The 22,378-nt window shown below is 49.6% G+C and overlaps 3 protein-coding genes across 4 annotated transcripts; 1 reads left to right on the top strand and 2 right to left on the bottom strand.

Annotated features, from left to right (window-relative positions):
• Positions 1 to 1,591: 1,591 nt before the first annotated feature.
• LOC136531335 (phosphoglycolate phosphatase 2-like) lies at positions 1,592 to 7,350 on the bottom strand. 2 transcript variants are annotated; one of them, XM_066524000.1, is made up of 11 exons: positions 7,095 to 7,350; positions 6,911 to 6,978; positions 5,890 to 5,982; positions 5,749 to 5,820; positions 4,670 to 4,741; positions 4,033 to 4,092; positions 3,885 to 3,937; positions 2,913 to 3,010; positions 2,731 to 2,830; positions 2,170 to 2,386; positions 1,592 to 2,080 (listed from the first exon to the last, which is right to left on the bottom strand). In XM_066524000.1, exons 1-11 carry the CDS (start codon positions 7,195 to 7,197, stop codon positions 2,000 to 2,002), a joined length of 1,017 nt encoding a protein of 338 aa, XP_066380097.1. In that variant the 5' UTR covers positions 7,198 to 7,350; the 3' UTR covers positions 1,592 to 1,999. The 2 variants fall into 2 exon arrangements, with proteins under 2 accessions (XP_066380097.1, XP_066380099.1); XM_066524002.1 differs by having other exon boundaries at positions 2,170 to 2,273.
• A 1,027-nt stretch (positions 7,351 to 8,377) lies between these two features.
• LOC136531334 (probable xyloglucan endotransglucosylase/hydrolase protein 30) lies at positions 8,378 to 11,405 on the bottom strand. Its single transcript, XM_066523999.1, has 2 exons — positions 10,851 to 11,405; positions 8,378 to 9,382 (listed from the first exon to the last, which is right to left on the bottom strand). Exons 1-2 carry the CDS (start codon positions 11,184 to 11,186, stop codon positions 8,558 to 8,560), a joined length of 1,161 nt encoding a protein of 386 aa, XP_066380096.1. The 5' UTR covers positions 11,187 to 11,405; the 3' UTR covers positions 8,378 to 8,557.
• Positions 11,406 to 15,256: 3,851 nt separating this feature from the next.
• LOC136531336 (uncharacterized) lies at positions 15,257 to 22,154 on the top strand. Its single transcript, XM_066524003.1, has 5 exons — positions 15,257 to 15,640; positions 16,001 to 16,076; positions 16,577 to 16,890; positions 17,568 to 17,711; positions 22,071 to 22,154. The coding sequence occupies exons 1-5, from the start codon at positions 15,257 to 15,259 to the stop codon at positions 22,152 to 22,154; spliced, it is 1,002 nt and encodes a 333-aa protein (XP_066380100.1).
• Positions 22,155 to 22,378: the final 224 nt, after the last annotated feature.

The raw sequence follows: 22,378 nt of genomic DNA, 5'->3' as shown, positions 1-22,378 counted from the left end.
GGAAGCACCACCGACGCCGGCAACGCCACCCCGACGCACACGCCGCCGCCAAGGACGTCACTGCACCGACTCCTCTCTCTCCACCGAACATCGCTGCTGGCGCGCAGATGGCGTCCGCCAACGAGATCTCGGCCGGTGCTTCGACCACTACGGCCTTCGATGGTCTGCTACCTCTCACTCTCCCTTCTCTCTGTCCTCTCTGTAAATCTTGAACATGTATTCCTATTCTATATACCCGCTCTGATGAATTTGACTCGATTGAGTCCTAAGAAATCTAACATAATCTACAACAGGGTTTTTGTTCCTGATATGGATGGCTCGTGATGGTGATGAGCGCGTAAGAGATTGGTCCGGTCGTCAACGCCGTTCTCAGCGACCTCGCAATGAAAGTGGAGAGGAACCCAAAAGGCCTAATGGTCAGAATGATCCGCGCCAGGATATGGTGCCAAGGTCCGTGGCAACCGTGAAAACCAAGACCTTCAACGTAGGGAGCATCATATCACGGTGAAGAAGCTCCGCGCCAGAACGACTCGTCCCGTGTCGACTGTAACTAGGGGGATGAAAACGGATCGGATACGGACGGATATCACCGATATTACATTTGTTTTCATATTTTTGTCCGGATTCGGATTCGAATACGGATAGTGTCAACTATGTCGGTCGGATACGGACGGATATCACCGATATTACATTTGTTTTCATATTTCTGTCCGGATTCGGATTCGAATACGGATAGTGTCAACTATGTCGGATATGATATGATTGGATATCGACATCATAAATATGCGATTTGAGTATTCGGATACGGATACGGTATCAGATATCGGATATCCAGACTCGGATACGAACAGATCTCAACCCCTCTAAACGGATCGGTTGGAAAATATCCGTACCATTTTTATCCCTAACTGTAACGCGTGAACACGGAAGGAGATCGATGAGCTGCGCAGCCGCGCAGGAAGGAGCCCCAGCCCCCAGTCGCAGGCGGTGGAGGCCGGAGGCAACAGACGGTCGTGCGGAAACTGAGGCGGTCGCGCCGTCGCGGGGAAGGGAAGACACGGCGCGGTCGGGCATTCCGCGCTCGCCGCTGGGGACGGGGTGGGGCAGCGGGCGGAGTGAACTGTGCAAGTTTGAACTGCGGGCAGGAGTACGATACTGTTCGGCAGGACTGAAAAATACTGTTCCGGCAGATTGTTGTGAGAGAAAAATACTGTTCTGGACAGAACGTAAATAGTGATTTCGTGAGTGGCAGAGCCAGCCAGCCAGCCGGCAATCAGCCAGCCGAACAGCCTCTACGTGAACTGCGGCTGAGAGCTAGCTAGCTGAGTCATCACTCAAGCTGTGGCTGCTGCTGGTCAGGCAGGACACAATAACACTGTACACAGGCCCTCAGTTGTATTTCTACGGGAAACTTGTTCCTTATGAACCACCCGTGGAAAATATTCTTAGCATCGACCAAAAAAAAAAAACCCCCCGTTTTTTACTAGTGGATGGAGCCATCGTCGCAAGGTGAGCTTTGGTCAAACAACTCACCGCCATTGACCAAGGGAGGCGAGAGCAATTTGACGAGCAAGATCATAGCGAGAGCAGAGAGCACGTTGCTTCATTACATTACTGTTGCCGCAAATTCGATTCTGTGCAATTCCATACTCCAATCAACGTATTTCCGAAACTGACAAAGTGGCAAGTGAATCGCACTGCCAAAAATTTAAAGCTTTACAAATGTCATGTTACACTAACAAGGTTGTTAAATTGGTCTAATTTCCAATGGAAGGACTACAATTGACTTCAATTGATATGCTGTGCTGCCCTCCTAGTTATTGTCAAACAGGTACCCAAAGAAAGATTTGTTGCTTCACACACAACTGTTTCATGTAAGTTATCCACGTAGTAATTCCTGATAGGCGCTATCCAAAGTGTACTGAGATTGCGGTAACATAGTCAGAACAGAGCTCTGCGCTGCAATGCCGTCCAAGAGATTACTTCTGCAGTAACCCAACTAGATCATACACGCTGTTCGTGTAGAGATCTGGATGGATGTTATTAGAAGCATCCTGCAGTTCTGGTAAGGTAGTACAACCTGCAATTGCAATCCCACGCATGTGAGACATCCTTGAACACGTGAAAGCAGTTTGGGATAATTATTGAATAAGAGCAGGAGCTTCTCACCAGACAAAACAAGGAGGGTCTTGCAACCAGTGTTCTGGCCAAATAATATGTCTGTGTCCAGTCTATCGCCAACCATGCACATCCTTGACGTTTCCAGATTGAAGCTGCAGCAGTTGAACAGCAACGAAACCTTTTCTGATACCTGTGGCATTGGAAATCAACAAAGAATGCAATCCACTGTCCTATCATCTTATGCTTGTGCACATTTTCTTGCTGCCTTTGAACAGGAAAACATTTATAGAAAGATGGATATGTATAAGGGAACTTTACAAGCCAGCTACATAATATTCCTTATTCATTTTGTCTCCATTTCTATGTGTACTTGTAAAGTTAGTTATAATGAATACATTTTAGAAGCCAATAAGACAAGACTTCGCACCAGAACAAAACCAAAAAAAAAAAAAATGGATGTATATGTGTTAGACTATCTAACAGGAAAACTCTTTCAGTTTTTTTGCCTATTTATTCACAGTCAGGAGACTTAATACCCCCTCAGAGAATAAAAATATGCACTTTTGATGGAAAATAAATGATATGTTTCTCATAGTACAATTTGCAAACCTTTTCAAGAGGAAGTCCATCAAAAAGCCTGAAGGTTTTCCAACAACAATGGGTTCTTTCTGTACTGAGCAGCTTACTGCAGCAACCATAGTTCCAGCTCCTGTTGAGGTAAGCAATTGCAAATTATACTGTGCTACAGATTGAAACTACAAAATTTTCAATAAATTTCTCGATAACAATACCTGGCCATTCTTGGGCAGATGTCATATGCCCAGTTGGATCACGGTTGGTTGCAATGAAAAGGCAGCCTGGATTCTCACTAATACATATTCTTGCATACCTGCAAGAACATCACTATGACTTGATCATTGTGAAACTAATGATCTAAAAGGTAAACAGAATGATGAGCATGCAGTCAGAACTAATGTTGAAAGCTGATGCTCAAATAAATTCTTACTCCATTTTTTAACATATGACTCTAGGACAAGGTAATTAGTTCATTTTTCATTTTTTTTTTTTAAAAACAGAGGGAGTACTTTTATTGTGGTAACATGGTCCTTGCGAACAAAAGTGTAAAACTGGAACTGTGATATGTCTTTATAAAACATAAAATAAGGTGGACAAAAGACTTCAGCTTTATAATTGCTTCGCTGAATTATCTCAAATTAGAAGCTTCTGAATTTTAGATCTGAATTAAATACAGGGTATTCTTTCAACAGACTTTTTAAGCAACGGTGAACAACATAAAGGTACCAACGCTGAGCAAGCAATGAAACTTACTCCACTGGCTTAAAGGAGACATGAGTTACAAAAGGAAATGAAAAAAGGAATGCACAACAAGCATGTCTGAGAGGGCTCAGTCTTTATCATATGTAATATACGATGTTCTAAATAATGTGATAAAGGAAGCTCAAACTTTCAATTGCCTAGGCAAGGGTGGAGCATCCAACATACCGAAAAAAAATGGTGAAAAGAAAGATCAATCTAATGGACCTTAATGTAGTTTTATCTCCTTCAATTTTCCAGAAGCGAGATGAAACTTAAACTTATATCCTATCAATGGAGTGTCAGGTTAAATTTAGAATATCACACCAGAAGATATAGCAAGACTTGCATTGAAACGGAAAGAATGCACGTATGACAAAGTTAAGTAATGATTGAGCAGCATGGAGAGCAACATCAAAGGCTATAGACAGCAAGGTTAGAGCAGTAACTGCATTTTGTAATAATTGAAGTACTGATCAAGTCCAACAATGACAGCTCCAACCTGGAAAAGAAATTTCATTTAGATCACAGCTCAGTAGATTTTGTATTTTATGTGAAAGATGATACAAAAATCAGAAAAAACAGATTTGACATTACACTTTTGTCATGTTCAAAGTAGAAATCCGCCTCCAACTTTATGTTTTTCTTGCCATCCTCCTGCAGGAAAATCATTAGTTGAAATGGAAGGTAAAACAGGGATAACTTATCTGAAAAATATTTATGTTTTCAAGCCCTCATCAAGCATAAAAAAAATATCTTTTGACTGTTTGTATGTTGTGGCTCCTCAGGACACTTATTGCATGTTTGTCCAAACGTAGATATAATAATGTCCTTCATATTTCTGGCCTATTTTATTTCAAATAGCACGACAGACATCCAAAATGGCTACTACACTGAAGTAACATGTAATGTCTTGAAGTAGGCACTACCAATCATCCAGGTAATACCCCATACAATGATCCACTATGTTTCTATTTTATGTTGAACTATGATTATGAAAGTTACATAATTTGGAATATGCCAATGTATATGGAAGTTCAGAAATGAAAAAAAAAATGATCCATTAGCATGGATGCACCGTTAAAACTATATCAAACCAGTATTCAATATACCACATAGCATCTTCACACTATAGTAAAGGAACTCTAAGAAAAAGGACAACATATAGGAATTCATGAAAATCTTGAACAATTAACATGGTTTTCGTCCCCTCAAAAGAAAACAGTTGTCTTACCGGACCACCAAAACATTCAAAACCAGCTAACTTGAGCTCTTCCAAGATTCCATCTTCACCAACAACATAAACCTAAATAAAATAAGCAGTTCAAGTATAATCGCTAATCAGTTTATATCTGTGAAAACAAGGGCGTGAAATTAAGAAGGAAAATCTTTATTCTCAAGCACGTCCAACATAATCTAAGTAGAGTATGTAAAATGGACAGATTGGGGGGGGGGGGGGGGGGGGGGGCAAAGTTATGTATCATGTACAGTGGAAGGAGCCAAAAGATCCTACCACGACTCAATAGGCTTTCAATGTACCAAGAAAAATAATGTTTACCTTAATATGTTTTAATAAATCACAAAAGGTCTCAGGCCTGCCTGGATATCGCAGTTTTAGGAAACTATAGTATCAACAAACTGTAGTTTCTTAATCCTAATGTGTGCAAATACAGTGGTTTAGAAGAAAAAAAGAAAGGTCCTGATTGGAGTTCTAAAACTTTTTTCAAAAACACTATGGTTTTCACAATGTTTTCGAATCTAGAAGGTTTGTTGCAGCCAACAGCTTTAAAAAACCAATGTATTTTGCAAAACCGTGATATTTGTCCAACACTACAAGATACTTTGCATCCAAACAGGGCCTCAATGTTTAACCATGTGAATATATGCCAAAAAAATCGGTTAAGCCAATAAACAGTTTCTTGAGAGACCGGCCACCAGAAAACAGCAAGATAAATAAGGTGAGGTATACAGGAAATAGTGGATCCGAACTATGCTACAATACTCCTGTTGTGTGAAGCAAGGTCGATTGGCTCATATAAGTGCCTTTTGGTTGGTCTTCTAGCAAAATTTCCAACCACATAGTTTCCACATGTCTGTTCCAGTCTTATTGCAAACCCTTGATCATTAGTTCAGGGTGGACAATGTTACTGTAAATGTGTAGGCTGTTGTGTTATCAAGTTCCTCGCATACATATGTGCTAGTTTCTTAATTTGTTCCCTCATGATGATACTTTCAGTGAGTATCATGTGCCGAAGAAATCATAAGTCATTCACATAAAACAAAAGGAAAGGACATTACAATAATTTATGATACCTTCTTTTCTGGAGAAAAATTATTTAACTTCAAGTACATGGCAGCCGCAAACGATGATGTAAAAATCTCTTCCTACAACAAAGTAACAAATGATTACAATACAAAAAAAATTACTGGAAGTCTGCTCAAATAAAAAACTACCTCAGTAACTTCAAGTCCAAGTGATCTGAATTTCTTTGAGTATTGCCTTCTTGACTTTCTAGAGTTGTTTGTTACAAAAACTAATTTCTTTCCCTGCACCAAGCCAATACAAGCATTATTACTTAATCAATAAGTTTCATAATCTGTATATACCTTTTTATAAACCACTAAGCCACCGAGTACTAGAGCAATGCCTTAAATAATAGGCAATAAAAGATCACAGCTTGGTTAATGAAGTGATGTTCCTCATGCCAGAATTGACATAGAGAAAAGATATAAGCCTATTATCCTTGTTTCAGATAGGAGTTCTGTACATAGACAGGAGATATAAGCTTGTTTGTGCAATGAACAGAACCAGAATAACTTTAAAGCGATGTGCAGTAGTAGTGTCAATGATTGACATTTCATTATGGTATCTGATGCCTGGTGGCTGCACTTACTGCCTGTCTATTTCAGCTTAAATAGCTGCAAATTTGGAGAATCAGATTCTTCAAAGTTGAAAGCCACAATCTAGAACCAGCTTTTTAAAAAGCCACAACAAAATAAGCAAGACCTTAATTATGTACTTGTCTTGATCATTTGGCATTTCTTTGCCTGACAGTTAAACTATTGAAACATGAATTCGCTTGTTATTAAAATGGGAGAGATCAGGTTTCCCACACAGGTGTAATTAAAAGCTATCTTCTTTCTTCTTAGGCCCTCTTTTGATCCATTAGTGCTAATAGTTAGCTAACTGATTATTAGCAGGGGATGTTTGTGTCCTCATGCTAATAAGGTGCAAATGAACTATCAGCACCTATTAGCACCCCTCTACCAGCTAATGAGTAATTGTTAGCAGCACTCCTAGCATTAACGCAAGCTATAATGCATATTTGTCTTCAACAAAAGCTTGATGTGATCCGAGTTTGCTAATTAATAAGAGGCACAAGACCGTGACTCTATTTTAGGCTAACTATCGACTTAGTCATTAAACATTAAAAAATGTAATGTAATAAAAAAAGGGATGTTCCTGAATGCATACCATTTTCCTCAGCAGCTCCATCGTCTCTGGGACCCCTTCTATGAGCTTGTCTCCCTTCCAAATGACCCCTAAGGCAAATTCAGACAGGCAACTAGAATAAACGGTCAGAGCGAAACAGGGATAAAAATCTCGAGCGAAAAAAAAATACCCAAACAAAAATGGAGAAAGGTGAAGAATCAGATACCATCGCAGTCGAAGAGGAAGGCATCGACGGAATCGACTAGGGATCGCGCAGCGTCGGCGGTGAGAACGGCGCAGGGAGGGTTCGGAAGCCCGTTGTCGGCCATGGCCAGTGGCGGAGCTGGTGAAGTTTCACGCCTACGGCCACCACTAGCTAAGCAGCACTGGCCGGACAGGAAGAGGAACGGCCGGACGGGGATGTGAATCGCCCAGTCCGATTGGCTGCGGCGCTGGTGCACGCTGACGCTGTGAATCGCCCAGTCGAGGAGGAGCTCCTGCTTTTTCTCCTCTGTGTCTGGACCGGTTGGGGTAAGAACTTGGCCCAGCAGACCAGCGTTACCTCAGATTGGGCCAAAAAATCGCATGTAGTACTGTACAAGAACTTAAGAAGTACTTTGGGCCACGACGGCCCTGTGTCCCAAGACCCATATCCGCTCCTGGCCATGGGGCTTGTTCCGTCTTCGCTGGATGCGATCATTTCGGCCTCCGGTATGCGAAGGCGATGACGTTTTTTTATCCGTCCTCTAAACTTCGGACCTTGAAACTTCTGTATACTTTAGCTCATCTCACGTTAGAACTTTAGAGCTTAAAATCAAGCTAATGTGCTCAAAAAATTTTAGAGCTCTAAAATTTAGAGGAGTGGATCCAACAAGCCCTTAACTAGCCTCGGGGGTGAGGTGTGGGGCGGACCTACTACGCGAGGTAGGGAGAACCCTCAGCCTCCTCCTCTTCGAGATCTCCGAGGCCCAGGATCATTTGCTATTTTGGTTGGTCACGCTGCAGCGAGAGATTTCGTTATTTGACATCGTTCATATTTTTAACACTTATCTTTTCGAGGGAATTCAGCTATGTGTCTGCGAATTCTTATTTATTCAAGAATTTTTCTACCTTTTTCTAACTTGATAGCGGGCCTTTATCGGGTCTAGAGAGGTCGTGTTGTGCCTCCCGAGGTGCCTGGGGAGGAGCCCAAGCTTGGCACGGTGGATCAGACCGGGCCGGTATGGGCCCGTTGCTTACTGGGCCATGCTGTGCTCGGACCAGACCAAAATAGCGGGCTTCGTGTCGGGGCACGAGCTGTATGGCCATCTATAGTGATAACCTCAGCCTCAGACGTAAAGTACACTATCCCTGCTTCTACAGGTTTGTTTGGCAATGTCAACGCAGTGACGGCACAACGTGCATAGATAGTGTCAGAGTGGCATGCACCCATGGATCGATCATCCATTCATACCATAGGCATGCATGCGCAAGTTTTCAAGCAACCGTGGGTGTGCACGACACTATGACTGTACATGATGCGTACGTCTATTTCAGAATAATCAAACAATCATCCATCCATATACGGAGTACATGTGCTGATGTGCATGAGCGATAGTTGAGCACAGGTCAGTGGAGCTGGAGCAGGGCAATGCAATCTCCCATGCCATCAACCTGCTCTGCTGCCAATCAAATCAACCCAATAATCAATCAGTCGGCCTGCTGCAGTGACACCAGCCGCGGCGCCGGCGTCGTCGCACTCGCAGTGGTCCCGGCCGCGACCTGCTGGCGGCGCTTGCCCCCGGAGCGGCCGCGGACGCGGGGGCGGACGACCTTGGACTCGCCCCACTCCCAGAACATCTGGCGCTCCGCCACGTTCACGTCGCACTCGGGGAACGGCGCCGGGTACCGGTTGGTGTCGTGGCACACCGTGTATAGCATCTGGCGCCGGCGCCACCGCCGCATCTCCGACCGCTTCCGCGGCGTCATGATGGCGTAGCCCGCCGTCATGAGCTCGAACTCGGCGCCGGCGCAGGCGTCCCGGTCGCGGTCAGCGGCCCCCAGCCGCAGCCGCAGCATCGCCACGTGGTCACTTCCGCTCTGTCCCTGGCCGTTGCCGACGGCGGGGCAGCCGCGGATCACCAGTCCCGAGAACTCGGCCGTGAAGGGGCCGCGGCGGTAGTTCACCTTGTACCGGCCGTTGTCGGTGGCCCAGGTGGATCCGTCCCAGATGGTGGCGTACACGGCCATGGGCTTGGACGGGTAGTCCCCGGCCATGGCGGCCGACCGGGGCACCTCGCGGATGGCCACGCCGTCCACATAGAAGATGACGGCGCGGGAGGACCAGAGGATGGAGAAGCGGTGCGCCGCCGCCGTCGGGTCGAAGGGCATCAGGTACCGCTCCTCGCGGCCGCGGTCCGTGCTGCCGTTGCCGTACACGTTGGTCTGCAGACGCCACTCGTGGCGCCGCCGGTTGCCGAGGAACTCGAAGTCCAGCTCGTCGTGCGTCTTGTCGAACACGTCGCCGTTGGACAGCTGCATCGCATTGCATTGCATGCGTATATGCTTATTAGTTAGTATGATATGACAAATGCAGAGATTAATTAGCTACGAGTACTGTATGATAGATAGATAGATGTTAGTAATCTTGGTGGAAACATACAGTTTCAGTTTGGTTCGGTGCAATTTATTACTGAAACTGAAGCTGCCCATTCATTCAGTCCCCATGCATGCATTGCATACGGCGCATTGAGTGCAGCAGGCAGGCAGGTAGAGCGCCGTATGCCATGGTGATGTGCAGGAGGAGGCCGAGATGGAGGCAAAGGCATGTGGACGTTGCAACTAACGACGACGAAGGAACAACCTCTGTTCTGGTGCACGGACCAGACAGCATAAAGCTGGCAAAGTGCATGCAGACAAATGAAACGGTAGCTAGCTGCTTGCTGCTACCCACTCTTATAGTTGGCCATGCAGCCCGCGGCCCGCCGGCCCGGCCCGTGGCCCGTCGTTTTGGCACGGCACGGGCACGGCACGGCCCGAGGCACCAGGCCATGCCTGGGCCGCCACCCCGGCCCGTGGCACGGCACGGGCACGGCCCGGTGCAAAGAGGCGGCCCGGTGGCGGCCCGGTGCCCCAACGGCTTCACGTACATCTCCATGATCTGCTGCTGCAAACTAGAGCACCAACATCAAGTGGAAACAGGCAATAGCCAAGAAGACTCAGGCTTTGGAAGAAGATGATGTGTCCACCCTGAAAAATGATTGAATAAATAATTGTAGAACTTATAGGAAGGCATTTTGATTAGCACAAAGACAATTGAATCTCCAACAGTCATGTGCATGTGTGACCGTGTCTGAGTGTAGAAGAAAAAAGCCTTACCAGAAGCAGAACATTCAAGGTCAGAATTATAGCCCCAGCTGCCAGGACAGCGAGCGGCAGGACACGGGAGCCGGGCCGGCACGGCACGGCACGGCCCAACAGGCGGCACGGCACGGCCAAACGGCCCACGGGCCGTGCCTTGGGCCGGAGGCCAGGCACGAGCACGCCATAGGCACGGCACGGCCGGCCCGGTGGCCCGGTGAGGCACGACGCCATAAGCACGGCACGGCCCGGTGGCCATCTATACCCACTCTGCTCTAGTGCTCAGTGTGTCCTTGATAGCATGAAAGCAGTCGATGGGACAAATGGATTACTTAATCAATGATGGATGGATGATCTAAGGAACGAAAATTACCCTTTCTATTTATTCTTTATTTTAAGAAAACTATAATTAATGAAGAATGAAAAGGAAAACGATGCTGCAAGCATGCACTTGGTCTCCGATGCAACGCAAGAAATCGGCAAGAAATTTAGTGCAACGAAATCGGTGATGATGGGATGCGTAACTGATTGACCGATGAATTAATATAACACTGCAATTTTAATTTTGCAAGCAAAAGAAGAAGAAGAAGAAGAAAATACAGTGCTAGTAAAAAAAAGTACTCTGGATGGACGACTAACGTACATAGAAGGCGACGACGACTCCGGCGGTGTGGTCCTTGGGCAGGGTGACGTCGGCGCTGAAGAAGCCGTGGTGGTAGTAGTGCTTGGAGATGAACCCGGAGCCGGAGTAGCGGTTCAGCGTCAGCCGGACGCCGCGCCCGTCGGCGGACCGCTCCATGTTGGCCTCCCCGAACAGCGGCGAGAACCCCTCGTCGAACCCCACGGTGCCGGCGTCGTAGCCGACGTCGTCGTCCTCCAGCGCCGCTGCTGTCGTCGCCATGGCCATGATCATCAGCGCCGCCGTCACGACGACCCGAACCAGACGAGGCTGCTGCCGCTGCCAGCGGCTAGACGCCATGGTGGACACCGGAGGACGGACACGCAGAAAAGAATTGGTGGAACAGGAGCAGGGCAAATTGGCAATCGATCGATTGGACTAGCTAAGCTAGCTACGAAGTATTATAGTCGATGGCGAGGTGCAAAGGTCAAGGTGATCTGATTGCTTGGTATAGCCACAAGAGAAGCCCACAACCGCACCCGCACCCGCACCGCAGTGCACGCGTCTCTATTTCTGACCTGACATGGCCTCACGAGCAGGGTTTTTGATGGAAGGAAAGTCGAGGAGGGCAGTCGTATCCAATGGGCACAAGGAAAGAAAGATGAAAGGGATAGGTGGAGAAAGGGACGTTTTATTTGTAGCTACTAGAAGGGGGATGTATATGCACACAGAGAGGGGAAGATAATCCATGTTTTCCAACCATGGAACGAAGCAAATAAATTAAATCGGGTAGGTTATCAGCTGATTTGACTGACTCACATAATATAATCATGTGTATATATGTACTCGATGTGTGTATAATTGTGTGTGTGTGTGTGTGTGTATATATATATATATATATATATATATATATATATATATATATATATATATATATATCATGCATACTATATAGCTATAGATGTATAGATACACCATCCAACGTCTTTATAGCAAGGAGAAGGAGAGAATATATCCTTCGAAGGATGCTGGGCTTGGGCTGGCTGGTTATCAGTAGTGGACAAGTGGCCCCACCCGGCCCGCGGCGCCGACCGGCCGATGGATGGATGCAGATGATGATGCAGATGAGGGGCAGCTGTGGGAAAAGATGCCTACACGCATATAAATAAAATAATCAGGCAGGTCAACAACCATCGCAACAAAACACATCGATCAACAGATTATTCCTTCCTGCTGTACTGTACTAGTTAGCGAGCTTTAACTAATTTCTGCCAGTAGTATCATTCTGCTTGTTTCATTAATTAATTCTGACGGAGAGATATATAGAGGGGGCGAAATTAAAAGGAACTGCATGCATGCAACGACCGAGCATATACATGATGGGGTGTACTAGCACCGAATCCGAATGAAGGCCGGCTTCAATTCAGCATCGATCACAGAACAACAGAGGCAGCAGTAAGGTCATGTGTGGAATCAAGCAAAGGAACTGCATGCATGCATGCTGTATTCTTATTGTACGGATAGTAGCTTAGTGTTTTTATTTCATGTCCTGCTTAATCTTGCCGTGGTTGCTTAATCTTGCATTGGGTCCGTCACTACATACAGCGGCTTTGCTGTATATGTAGCAGCTCCCAGGCTTTGAAATTTTGGGTGGGTATTTGTAGACTTCCCTGCTGTGCTGCTACATACTGTAGGCTCATGCTGCCTCCGATTGATCCGTGAACAACTAACGTAACCAGCAGCTGATCTGATTAGGATAGTTAGCTAGTACTGTCCAATCGATTCTGTTCTAACAGTCGTTCAGTACACAGCAGCTCCTGGTGATGGCCGGTTGATAAATCTTAGATTCCATCAGGGCGGGGAAAGGACTCATGCATCAACTAACAAGGCCGGGCCGTACAGGAGGGAGGGAGAGGAGCCCGTGCAATGTAACATGGGATGCTCCTCCATCGATCTGTGTGTGTGTTTGGCCCAAAGGATAACCGGCTCAGGCGAGTGAACCACTCAGCCGATCTTGTCGAGCACCCGCTAGTGTTGCCGAGCACCCACTAGCCGTGCTGACCACGAGCAGGTGTTGTCCGTGCCACGCACTATGACTAGAGCTAGAAGAAGAAGGGAGAACAGAGCAAGCACGCACAATACAAGACACCAGCGTTGGCCGAAGCCCTGTCTGTGTGATGGCAAATCTGAACTCCCTTCTTCTTCTAGCTCTGGTCATAGTGCGTGGCACGGACAACGCCTGTTCGTGGTCGGCACGGCTAGTGGGTGCCCGGCAACACTAGCGGGTGCTCGGCAAGATCGGCTGAGTGGTTCACTTGCCTGAGCCGGTGATCCTGTGGGCCAACAAGTGGTATCAGAGCCATACGAGTGCCGTCGCCATTCTAACCGATGGCGATGACGGGCGGTTCTAAGTTGGGCGACAGCAGTGGCACTGTTGTGGCTGTCCAGCCACGAGGGGAGGTCGTTGTTCGCACGGTGCGGGAAGTTAGCGGCACCAGTTGGCCGACGCTGACTCGCACCAACTATGGAGAGTGGTTGGTGACCATGAAGGTCAAGCTCAGAGCCCGACGGCTCTGGAATGCTGTTGACAAGGGCACCGACAATAAGGAGGATGACATATCAGCGTTGGAGGCTATCCTCGCTGCTGTACCGGCGGAGTACAGGGAGCCGTTGGGGACGAAGAGCTCGGCTAAGGAGGCATGGGAGGCTATTGTGGCGATGCGCGTCGGTTCCGACCGCGCAAAGAAGGCGACGGGCCAGCTTCTGAAGCAGGAGTACGCTATCCTCAAGTTCAAGGATGGTGAAACGGTGGAGGACTTCTCCCTCCGCCTCCAGACGCTCATCAGCAAGCTGAAGAGCCATGGCGTCACCATCGACGAAGAGGAGGCGGTCTCCAAGTACCTTCACTCCGTTCCAGCAAAGTACATCCAGATCGCTCTCTCCATAGAGACGATGCTGGACTTGTCCACCCTCACCATTGAAGATGTGACAGGCCGTCTGTGGGCGGTGGACGAGCACCTGGAGCAGGCGACAACAATGAAGGACAGCGGGAAACTCCTGCTGACGGAAGAGGAGTGGGCTGCTCGGAGGAACTCCGGGAAGGCAGCCTCCTCCAGTCGCGGTGGCAAGGGCAAGCACCACGGTAGGGCTTCTTCAGAGAAGAAGCAAGTCAACCCCAATGCCTGCCGGCGTTGCGGGAAGATAGGCCATTGGGCACGGGAGTGCCCAAATCGTAAGCAGGAGAAGAAGGTTGAGGCTCACCTGGCGCAAGCCGATGATGAGGATGAGGCCACTATCCTAATGGCGACGTTCTATGCACTACACGACGTTGAGGCCGAGGAGAAGGAAGAGGCGACGACGATGGAAGGACCTGGGAGGGCCCTGAAGACCGTCAACCTCGACGAACCGCGCGCCCAAGTTCACCTCGAGCGTGTGGGCGCCGACTAGGAGCAGCGGTGGTATCTGGACTCTGGTGCTAGCAACCACATGACGGGCTTCAAGGAATCCTTCTCCGAGCTCAACGGCAATGTTACCAGTACGGTGAAGTTTGGTGATGGCTCAAGGGTGGCTATCCAAGGGCGCGGCACCATCATCTTTAGATGCCAGAACAGGGAGCACCGCGCGCTAATGGATGTATACTACATCCCGCAGCTGTGTTCCAGCATCATCAGCATTGATCAGCTGGATGAGCGCGGTAGCGAGATACTGATCAAGGACGGCGTCCTTAGGATCAGGGACCGAGAGCAGCGACTTCTTGCCAAGGTGAAGAGGTCCCTGAACAGGTTGTACCTGCTCGACCTGAAGGTAGAGCAGCTGGTGTGCCTGGCGGCAAGACACTCTGAGGAACTATGGATGTGGCATGCGCGGTTCGGACATCTCAACTTCGACGCGCTGGTAGGCTAGAGAAGATGGTCCGAGGACTACCCCACATCAAGCATGGAGGTGAGCTGTGTGACAGCTGCCTGGCCGGGAAGCAGAGGAGGCTACCTTTCCCAAAGGTGGCCAAGTATCACGCGGAGGAAGCTCTCGAGCTCGTTCACGGCGACCTCTATGAGCTGATCACGCCTGCTACATGCGGTGGTCGGCGGTACTTCCTCCTGCTCGTGGATGATTGCAGTCGCTATATGTGGCTGCAACTCCTAACGAGCAAGGATAAAGCAGCGGCGGCGATCAAGAAGTTCAAGACGCGCGTTGAGGCTGAGAGCGGCAAGAAGCTCCGTGTGCTGAGGACTGATCGCGGTGGTGAATTCACTTCGGTAGAGTTTGCTACGTACTACGCGGATCAGGGTGTGGGGCAACACCACACCGCGCCGTACTCGCCACAACAGAATGGCGTGGTGGAGAGGCGGAACCAGACGGTGGCCGACTTGGCCCGATCCATGATGAAGGCCAAAGGCATGCCGACAAAGTTCTGGGGAGAGGCGGTGACCATGGCGGTGTTCATCCTCAACCGTGCTCCGACCAAGGCCCTGATGGGCAAGACGTCGTTCGAAGCTTGGTACGGGTGCAAGCCGAATGTGTCATTCCTCCAGACATTCGGTTGCATCGGCCACATCAGGAAGATGAAGCCAAACCTCACTAAGCTAGAGGACAGGAGCACACCGATGGTGTTCCTAGGCTACACGGAGGGTACCAACGCATACCGGCTCTATGACCCATGCGGAGACAAAGTGCTTGTCTCGCGCAATGTTGTGTTCGACGAGAAGGCGGCTTGGGACTGGAGCAGTCCGAGCACGGGGGAAGCTGGTGGCTTCACCAACACCTTCGTCATCGAGCACTTGGTCATCCATGGTGGTGGAGACGCTGGGGAAGAGGTGCCGAGCACTCCGGGAGGAGCGCCGAGCACTCTGGCGGTAGAGTCGAGCACTCCTGGGGCAGTGCCGAGCACTTCGAGAGGGATGTCGAGCACTCCGAGAGGAGTGTCATGCACTTCTGGAGGGATGCCGAGCATGCCAAGAGTGGTGCCGAGAGGTTCTGCAGTGGTGGCGACCACTTCAGGATAGGTGCCGAGCACTCCCGTGACAGAGCCAAGAGGTCTTGCAGTGGTGCCAATCGCTCCAAGACTGAGGCTAGACACTCCTACAGTGTGGCCGAATACTGTAGGAGTAATGATGAGCTATCCAGAAGCAGTGTCGAGCACTTCAGGTGCTATGTTGGGCACTCTGGCGGAACAGGGAGCTCCATCGATGCCGATCAAGTTCGCCTCACCTCCAAGTGACATCACTGAGTTCGTGGACGCCTACCACAAAGGTGAGGAGGTGTGGTTCCATAGGCTGGACGACATCGTCGGTGGCACATGTCCCTCAGGTCTAGTGGGTAGGCTGCTCAACGATGTAGAGCTGCTACTCATCAGCGCAGAGGAACCACCCATGTTTGCGCTAGCCGAGCGTGATGGAAACTGGCAACGGGCGATGCTGGAGGAGATGAAGGCGATCGAAGAAAACGAGACTTGGTAGCTCATCAATCCACCTTCAGGATGCCGTCCGATCAGCCTGAAGTGGGTGTATAAGGTCAAAAGGGATGAGCTCGGTGCCATTGTCAAGCACAAGGCGCGCCTCGTCGCCCGAGGCTTTGTTCAGCGTGAGGGCATCGACTTCGAGGAGATCTTTGTACTAGTAGCGCGCATGGAGTTGGTTCGTTTGCTACTAGCCTCGGCAGCAGCAAAGGACTGGCACATCCATCATTTGGATGTTAAATTGGCCTTCCTCAATGCGAGCTAGCGAAAACGGTCTTCGTTAGGCAACTTCTAGGGTTCGCCGTCAAGAGAGAGGAGCACAGGGTGCTCCAACTGCGCAAGGCACTCTACGGGCTACGGCAAGCCCCTCGAGCATGGAACGCCAAGCTTAACGCCACGCTGGGTGAGCTTGGGTTTCAAAGGTGTGCAACCGAGCACGCGTTCTACATGCGACAATGGGGGAAGGAAGAGCTCGTGGTCGGCATGTATGTGGATGACTTAATTGTCACTGGCGTGCGCACAGAGGACATCAATAGCTTCAAGCGCAAGATGACGGCTCGTTTTCGAATGAGCGATCTCGGCGCACTCTCCTACTACCTCGGCATCGAGGTGAGACAGAGGAAGGAGAAACTCATGCTCGGTCAGAGCGCGTATGCCTCCAAGCTGTTGGAGAGGAGCGGCATGGTGGAGTGCAAGCCATGCGTGACTCCGATAGAGGAGCGGCTGAAGCTGACGAAGGCTAGTACCACGGTGAAGGTGGATGCAACACTCTACCGGAGCATCGTCGGTGGACTGCGCTACCTAGTCTACACGAGGCCAGACATTGCGTTCGCCGTGGGTTACATCAGTCGCTTCATGAAGGATCCCAGAGAGGATCACTGGGCTATGGTGAAGTGGCTACTATGCTATGTCAAGGGGACGGTGAATCATGGGATCATCTTTCCAAAGACCGGTGGGAGTAGGCTGCAGCTCACGGTGTTCAGCGATGCAGACATGGCGGGGGACATCGACGGATGACGGAGCACCTCTGGCGTGCTTGTCTTCCTCGGGTTAGCCCCAATTTCATGGCTGTCGCTGCAACAGAAGGTGGTGGTGCTATCTACGTGCGAGGCAGAGTACATAGCAGCAGCCACAGTGGCGTGCCAAGTTGTGTGGCTATGCCGGCTGTTGGGTGAGCTGACCGGTGTGGAAGCTCACCCACCAGCACTGATGGTGGACAACCAGCCACCATCGCCCTCGCAAAGAATCCAGTTCTACACGACCGGAGTAAACACATCAACGTGAAGTTCCACTTCCTCAGGGACTGCGTTGATGGAGGGCAGATCATCATCAAGTTCGTCGAAACTGGTCAGCAACTCGTGGACGTCCTCACCAAGCTGCTCGGACGACTTCGACTCATGGAGCTGAAGGAGATGATTGACATGGAGGGGGTACAAGGGTTAGCAGTAGGATTAGGGGAAGAATGTTAGCTAATCTACTATTACCTTATGTGAACACAGCAAGTGAAGGCGGCACCGAAAAGGCCCCCTGCTGTGATACTGTAGCCGCTGTAGGTGCAGGCGCCGCACGGCTCAACTGCAGCACTGTAGCCATGCAGTGGCCGGCGTAGAGTCAGTCATGTATGTTATCTAGTTACTGTTACAGCATGTGGGCTGTACTAGGACTAGATAGATAGAGTTGTATAAATAGACTATCACGGCAACTCAGTAAAGAGAGTTCATATTTGCCATCACACAGACAGGGCTTCGGCCAACGCTGGTGTCTTGTATTGTGCATGCTTGCTCTGTTCTCCCTTCTTCTAGCTCTGGTCATAGTGCATGGGATGGACAACGCCTACTCGTGGTCGGCACGGCTAGTGGGTGCTCGGCAAGATCGGCTGAGTGGTTCACTCGCCTGAGCCGGTGATCCTGTGGGCCAACAGTCTATAGCTCGCTTAGCATGGTGGAGGTTGGTGTCGATAGAATATCATCGGTAGGCCTTCGAGGGGTATCCCATGAAGATGGATTGATCGGCAGAGGAGCGTGTGAACAAGAAGGCACCAGAGACACATGAGTTATACAGGTTCATGCCGTCAGTATGACGTAATACCTTACTCCTGTGGTCGGTTGGTTTGTATTAGCTATCGTATGATATGCCATGATTTTAGAGGGGGTCCCTGCCCGCCTTATATAGTTCGGGAGGCAGGGTTACAAGTCAGTTAGATCTGAGAGATAACCGAAAAGTAATAACTGATTACAGAAATCTTGGGATCATACATATCCTAACAGATCTCATAGTATCTTTAGGATATCTTCTCGATGTCTTGCAGAAGGTGCCGAGCAGACTCGTGCCCCGCAAGGCTTCTTCTTGTGGGCTAGGCCACCCCTAGGGGCGTAGCCCATGTGGTCCACCATGGATATCCGGGGTCGTACACCCCATAGCTAGTCCCTGAGCGCCTTGTACCCATTGTGCAACGTCGTATTAAGCTTGTCTAAGCAAGTGCAAACAACGCCGAGCAGTCAAGCTCATGGTCCAACCACCATGCTAGATTGCCAAGCTGCGTGAGCCACCGCCGATCAGTGTGAACCGTTGCCGAGCAGCATAACCTATCGCCGAGCAGCGCGACCAGTCGCCGAGCACCGTGAACCATCGCCGAGCAGAATGACCAAAGTATAGCTTGCCATAAGGGTGTAAGGAGCTCAAGTTTAGAATCAAAAATTTCTCCGCAGTGTACCAAGTGTGCCCACTTAGAGTCCGAAGAAAAGGTGTAGGAGTCAATCTTTCTCTATAAGCATGTAGTCTTCGAGAAAAACTCCGCACACTCACCGCGAGGTGAAGTGTGCCCACTTAGTCCCTGAGCCTGATAGCAGATGATGTAGTCATATGATGTCAGGGTTAGAAACTTGAAGAATAGTAGAAAACCAGCCGAGCAAGAAGCCAGTCCCCGGACGTGTCCTAGAAAGAGACAAAGCACATTCACTGCAAGTTGAAGTGTGCCCGCTTAGTCCCCGAGCCTAATAGTAGGTGGCGTAGTCACATAGTGCTAGGGTCAGAAACAGAAAAACAATCAAAGACCAATGGAACAGACCGCCAGTTCCTGAGCTGCAGGCGGAATTATCGGAGAAATCAAATCATGGAGGAAAAACTAGTGTAACAGCTGTATAACTTCAGTTACTTAGCCTCAATAAATGGCGAAGATGTCGGCGATATTTCGGTGAGGAGCAACTAAAGGCGGTGATAATTGAGCGCCATGGGCTGCGGTTACGCGGAAGCCCAGGTAACGGCACATTTACTGCATCGAAGAATTCGCAGCAGCGCAGATCGTGGGAACGGTTCCCAAAAAACCCTTGAATGTGGAACGGTGGGGGAGATCCTATATAATAGTGCTATCACAGACCCTGTTCCCACCTTTTCCACTTCATCTTCCTCCTCATCTCTCGCGCCGCCGAATCCGCAACCACAGTTTCCTCTGTCGCCGAAAACCTAACTAGATCTGAGAGATGGCGCCGAAGAGAGGAGCTGCAAAACCAAAGAAGACGAGTCCCAAGAAGCTGGTCACCATGGCCCGATGTGATGAGGAGTGGGTGCCATCACAAATAGGAGAAGCTAAGCTGAACCGATTGTATGCAAGCCGGCGTTCTCCCCGACCGTGCGACCGTCGGATGGCGGCCAGCTTCCGGTGAGTCCTTTCCCACGCCTCACACTGACGAAGCAGTAGTTTTCGAAGACTATTTCTAGCATGGATTAGGGTTTCCTATGCATTCATTTCTTAGGGATCTGTTGGAGCTCTGGGGGGTTACTTTGTGCAATCTCCACCCCAATACCATTATGCACATCTCTATCTTCATCCACTTTTGTGAGGCATACCTTGGCATCCTACCCCACTTCAATCTTTTCCATCACCTATTCTGGCTGAAGAAGAGAGGCGGTGCTGGTTCCAAGGTGGTCGGCGGGGTGTATCTCCAGCTTTGGTATGGGATGGCGAGTGAATATCTTACCATACCGCTGAATACGTTGCTGAAGGGGTGGAACACCAGATGGTTCTACATGAGACAAAGCCACCCAACGGTGCGTTGTAACATCGACCACATCCTAGAAAGTCAGAGGAGTTGGTCGGAGCTACCGAGCAAGGATGACATGGAGCAAGTGAATGAACTCCTCGGCTTGATAAAGGGCATAAAGACCAATGGCGGATTGGTAGCGGCGAGTTTCATAGTGCGCCGCATACAACCCTGTAAAGAGAGGGCGCACCCAGGCTTTGAATTCAAAGGGGAGACTGACGTGACTCGAGAGAGGCCAGAAATACTATCCAGGAGCGACGTCGAAGAGCAAACTGCCAAGCTGTTCGCTCCGCTATCCTCCTTCAGGCTATCAGGGTACACGAAGCCCTTCAATTACAAGAATCTGCCTCCTCAGGTGAATGTCCTGACTATATGTTCCTAAGAAGTTTATTTATACTGCCGAGCAATAAACTGATCCTACTCATGTGAAGATCCATTCGCAAGACATGGCGGTGTATTTCTCAGGCGTGCCGAGAAACGATTGGCTGCTGTCAGTAGATGCACGGCGACCTGTCCAAATTGAAGAAAGCTCCGTCGGTGTCTCCTCAGAATCGGGAGGAATGGACACTGGTCGGACGGAGGGTCCTCCCCTAGTGTCGGCGAAAACTAAGGGAAAGAGGCCGATGGAAGATGAGCCGGCCCAGAAGAAGAGGAAAACAGCCACAACTGCTCCCCGCAAACCAGGCGGGATCTCTCTAGATGATGACCAGACCAATCGAACATGAAGAACTGTAGTGTTCGATTGGTCTGACGATGATGAGACTCTTACGAACCCTCTCCCGAGCACGAAAAAGCCTTCGCATGACCCACGCGTGGAGCAACAAACCAGGGTAGGCGAAGAAGTCTGTGAGGCTCCGACAAGGAGAGTCCCCGAGCATCGAGCGGAGGGAATTACTGCGTAGCAGACGTCAGAAAGCCCCACAGAGCGGGCAACTGAGACCCCGGAGCAACGAACGGCAGCAGCCCCGGAGCAGCAGGCGGAACCAAGGCTGACCGAGGAAGAGCCAAGAATTCCCCCGCCGAGCACAGGAGTCGACCCCGCAGCTACGCCCGAAGGCTCAGGCCGGCACCGCCGATTCAAGAAATTGAACCGTCAGACCAAACCATAAGTGTCCTTGTGCTGACGTTACTTTGCTGTATTTCCCTTACTTCTGTTGTGACTGAATAACTGATTTGGTACAGTGCAAAGCCAACAACTGATCCGGCCCCACCCGCTCAGACTGAGCAGCAACTAGAAACTAGCCCTGGGGCAGTGGAGACGCCAGTAGACCACATCTAGGAGTCCCCGAGTGTTCGGGAGCATGCGGGAGAGCCAATTGCTGCCCCTAGTGAGCTTGATAACCGTGAGCGAATGCCTACTACGGCGAATGAGTCGGCGACAGCGCCTTCGGCAACAGTGAAATCAGTAGCGGAAGAGCTTTCGACGCCAAAGGAGCAAACGGCAATCCCCGATACTTCGGAGGGCGTGGTCGGACCTACTATCCAACCATCGAGCCCCCGGCTGCAATGGAACAAGACAAGGTGGAGGAGATCGTGCGTGATGACCCTCGACCCCAAGCAGTCCGAATTCTTCGAAAGCACGATGATGAAATAGTTGTTGTCGAAGAGGAGGACACCACCAAGGAGTTCAGGAGACTGGAGACTTCTCTTAGTGGTGTGATGAAATAGATTAAGGTGAATACTTCATCTGGAAAGATCCTGGTTGTTTATTGGAATTGGTTAACTATAATGTCATCATTTGTTTTGCAGGAGATATCTCGAGTTGTCGAGCAGCGCCGCCAGCTGATAAAGCAAATGGAGCCCCTTGCTGCGGAGAACGAAAAACTCAAATAGGCCAGGAACCTCTCGGAGAAAAATATCTAGAGGGCCCAACACGAACGAGATCTTGCAGAGTCGAACGCGTGGGACCTGGAATACTAGAAGGGGGTTCTTACCGAAAAGCTAGAGGCCGTGTCCGAGCAAGTGCGTAGCCAGTCCGAGCAGCTGGCCGCTGTCTCCGACCAACTAAGAAGTGCTTCTGAGCAGCTGGAGAGGAAAAACAAATAGCTCAACAGTGT

This window comes from Miscanthus floridulus, unplaced genomic scaffold, assembly GCF_019320115.1.
Source record: "Miscanthus floridulus cultivar M001 unplaced genomic scaffold, ASM1932011v1 fs_329_2_3, whole genome shotgun sequence".
Classification (NCBI taxonomy): Eukaryota; Viridiplantae; Streptophyta; class Magnoliopsida; order Poales; family Poaceae; genus Miscanthus; species Miscanthus floridulus.
The sequence above is the reverse complement of the archived record's forward strand: the minus strand, read 5'-3'. Positions and strand labels throughout refer to the sequence as shown.

Bases quoted from the DNA above. Each gene is read 5' to 3' on its own strand.
- LOC136531335 (XM_066524000.1), bottom strand. From the start codon at position 7,197: ATGGCCGACAACGGGCTTCCGAACCCTCCCTGCGCCGTTCTCACCGCC. The intron at 3,011-3,884 runs GTTACTGCTCTA...ATGTTCTTGCAG, and splicing joins TTCAATTATTACAAAATGCA to GTATGCAAGAATATGTATTA. The intron at 2,831-2,912 runs GTATTGTTATCG...TTACCTCAACAG, and splicing joins ATCTGCCCAAGAATGGCCAG to GAGCTGGAACTATGGTTGCT.
- LOC136531334 (XM_066523999.1), bottom strand. From the start codon at position 11,186: ATGGCGTCTAGCCGCTGGCAGCGGCAGCAGCCTCGTCTGGTTCGGGTC. The intron at 9,383-10,850 runs GTACGTTAGTCG...AATGCGATGCAG, and splicing joins GAGTCGTCGTCGCCTTCTAT to CTGTCCAACGGCGACGTGTT.
- LOC136531336 (XM_066524003.1), top strand. From the start codon at position 15,257: ATGGCGGTGTTCATCCTCAACCGTGCTCCGACCAAGGCCCTGATGGGC. The intron at 16,077-16,576 runs GTGAGGAGGTGT...GGCAACTTCTAG, and splicing joins CGTGGACGCCTACCACAAAG to GGTTCGCCGTCAAGAGAGAG. The intron at 16,891-17,567 runs GTGAGACAGAGG...ATCAACGTGAAG, and splicing joins CCTACTACCTCGGCATCGAG to TTCCACTTCCTCAGGGACTG.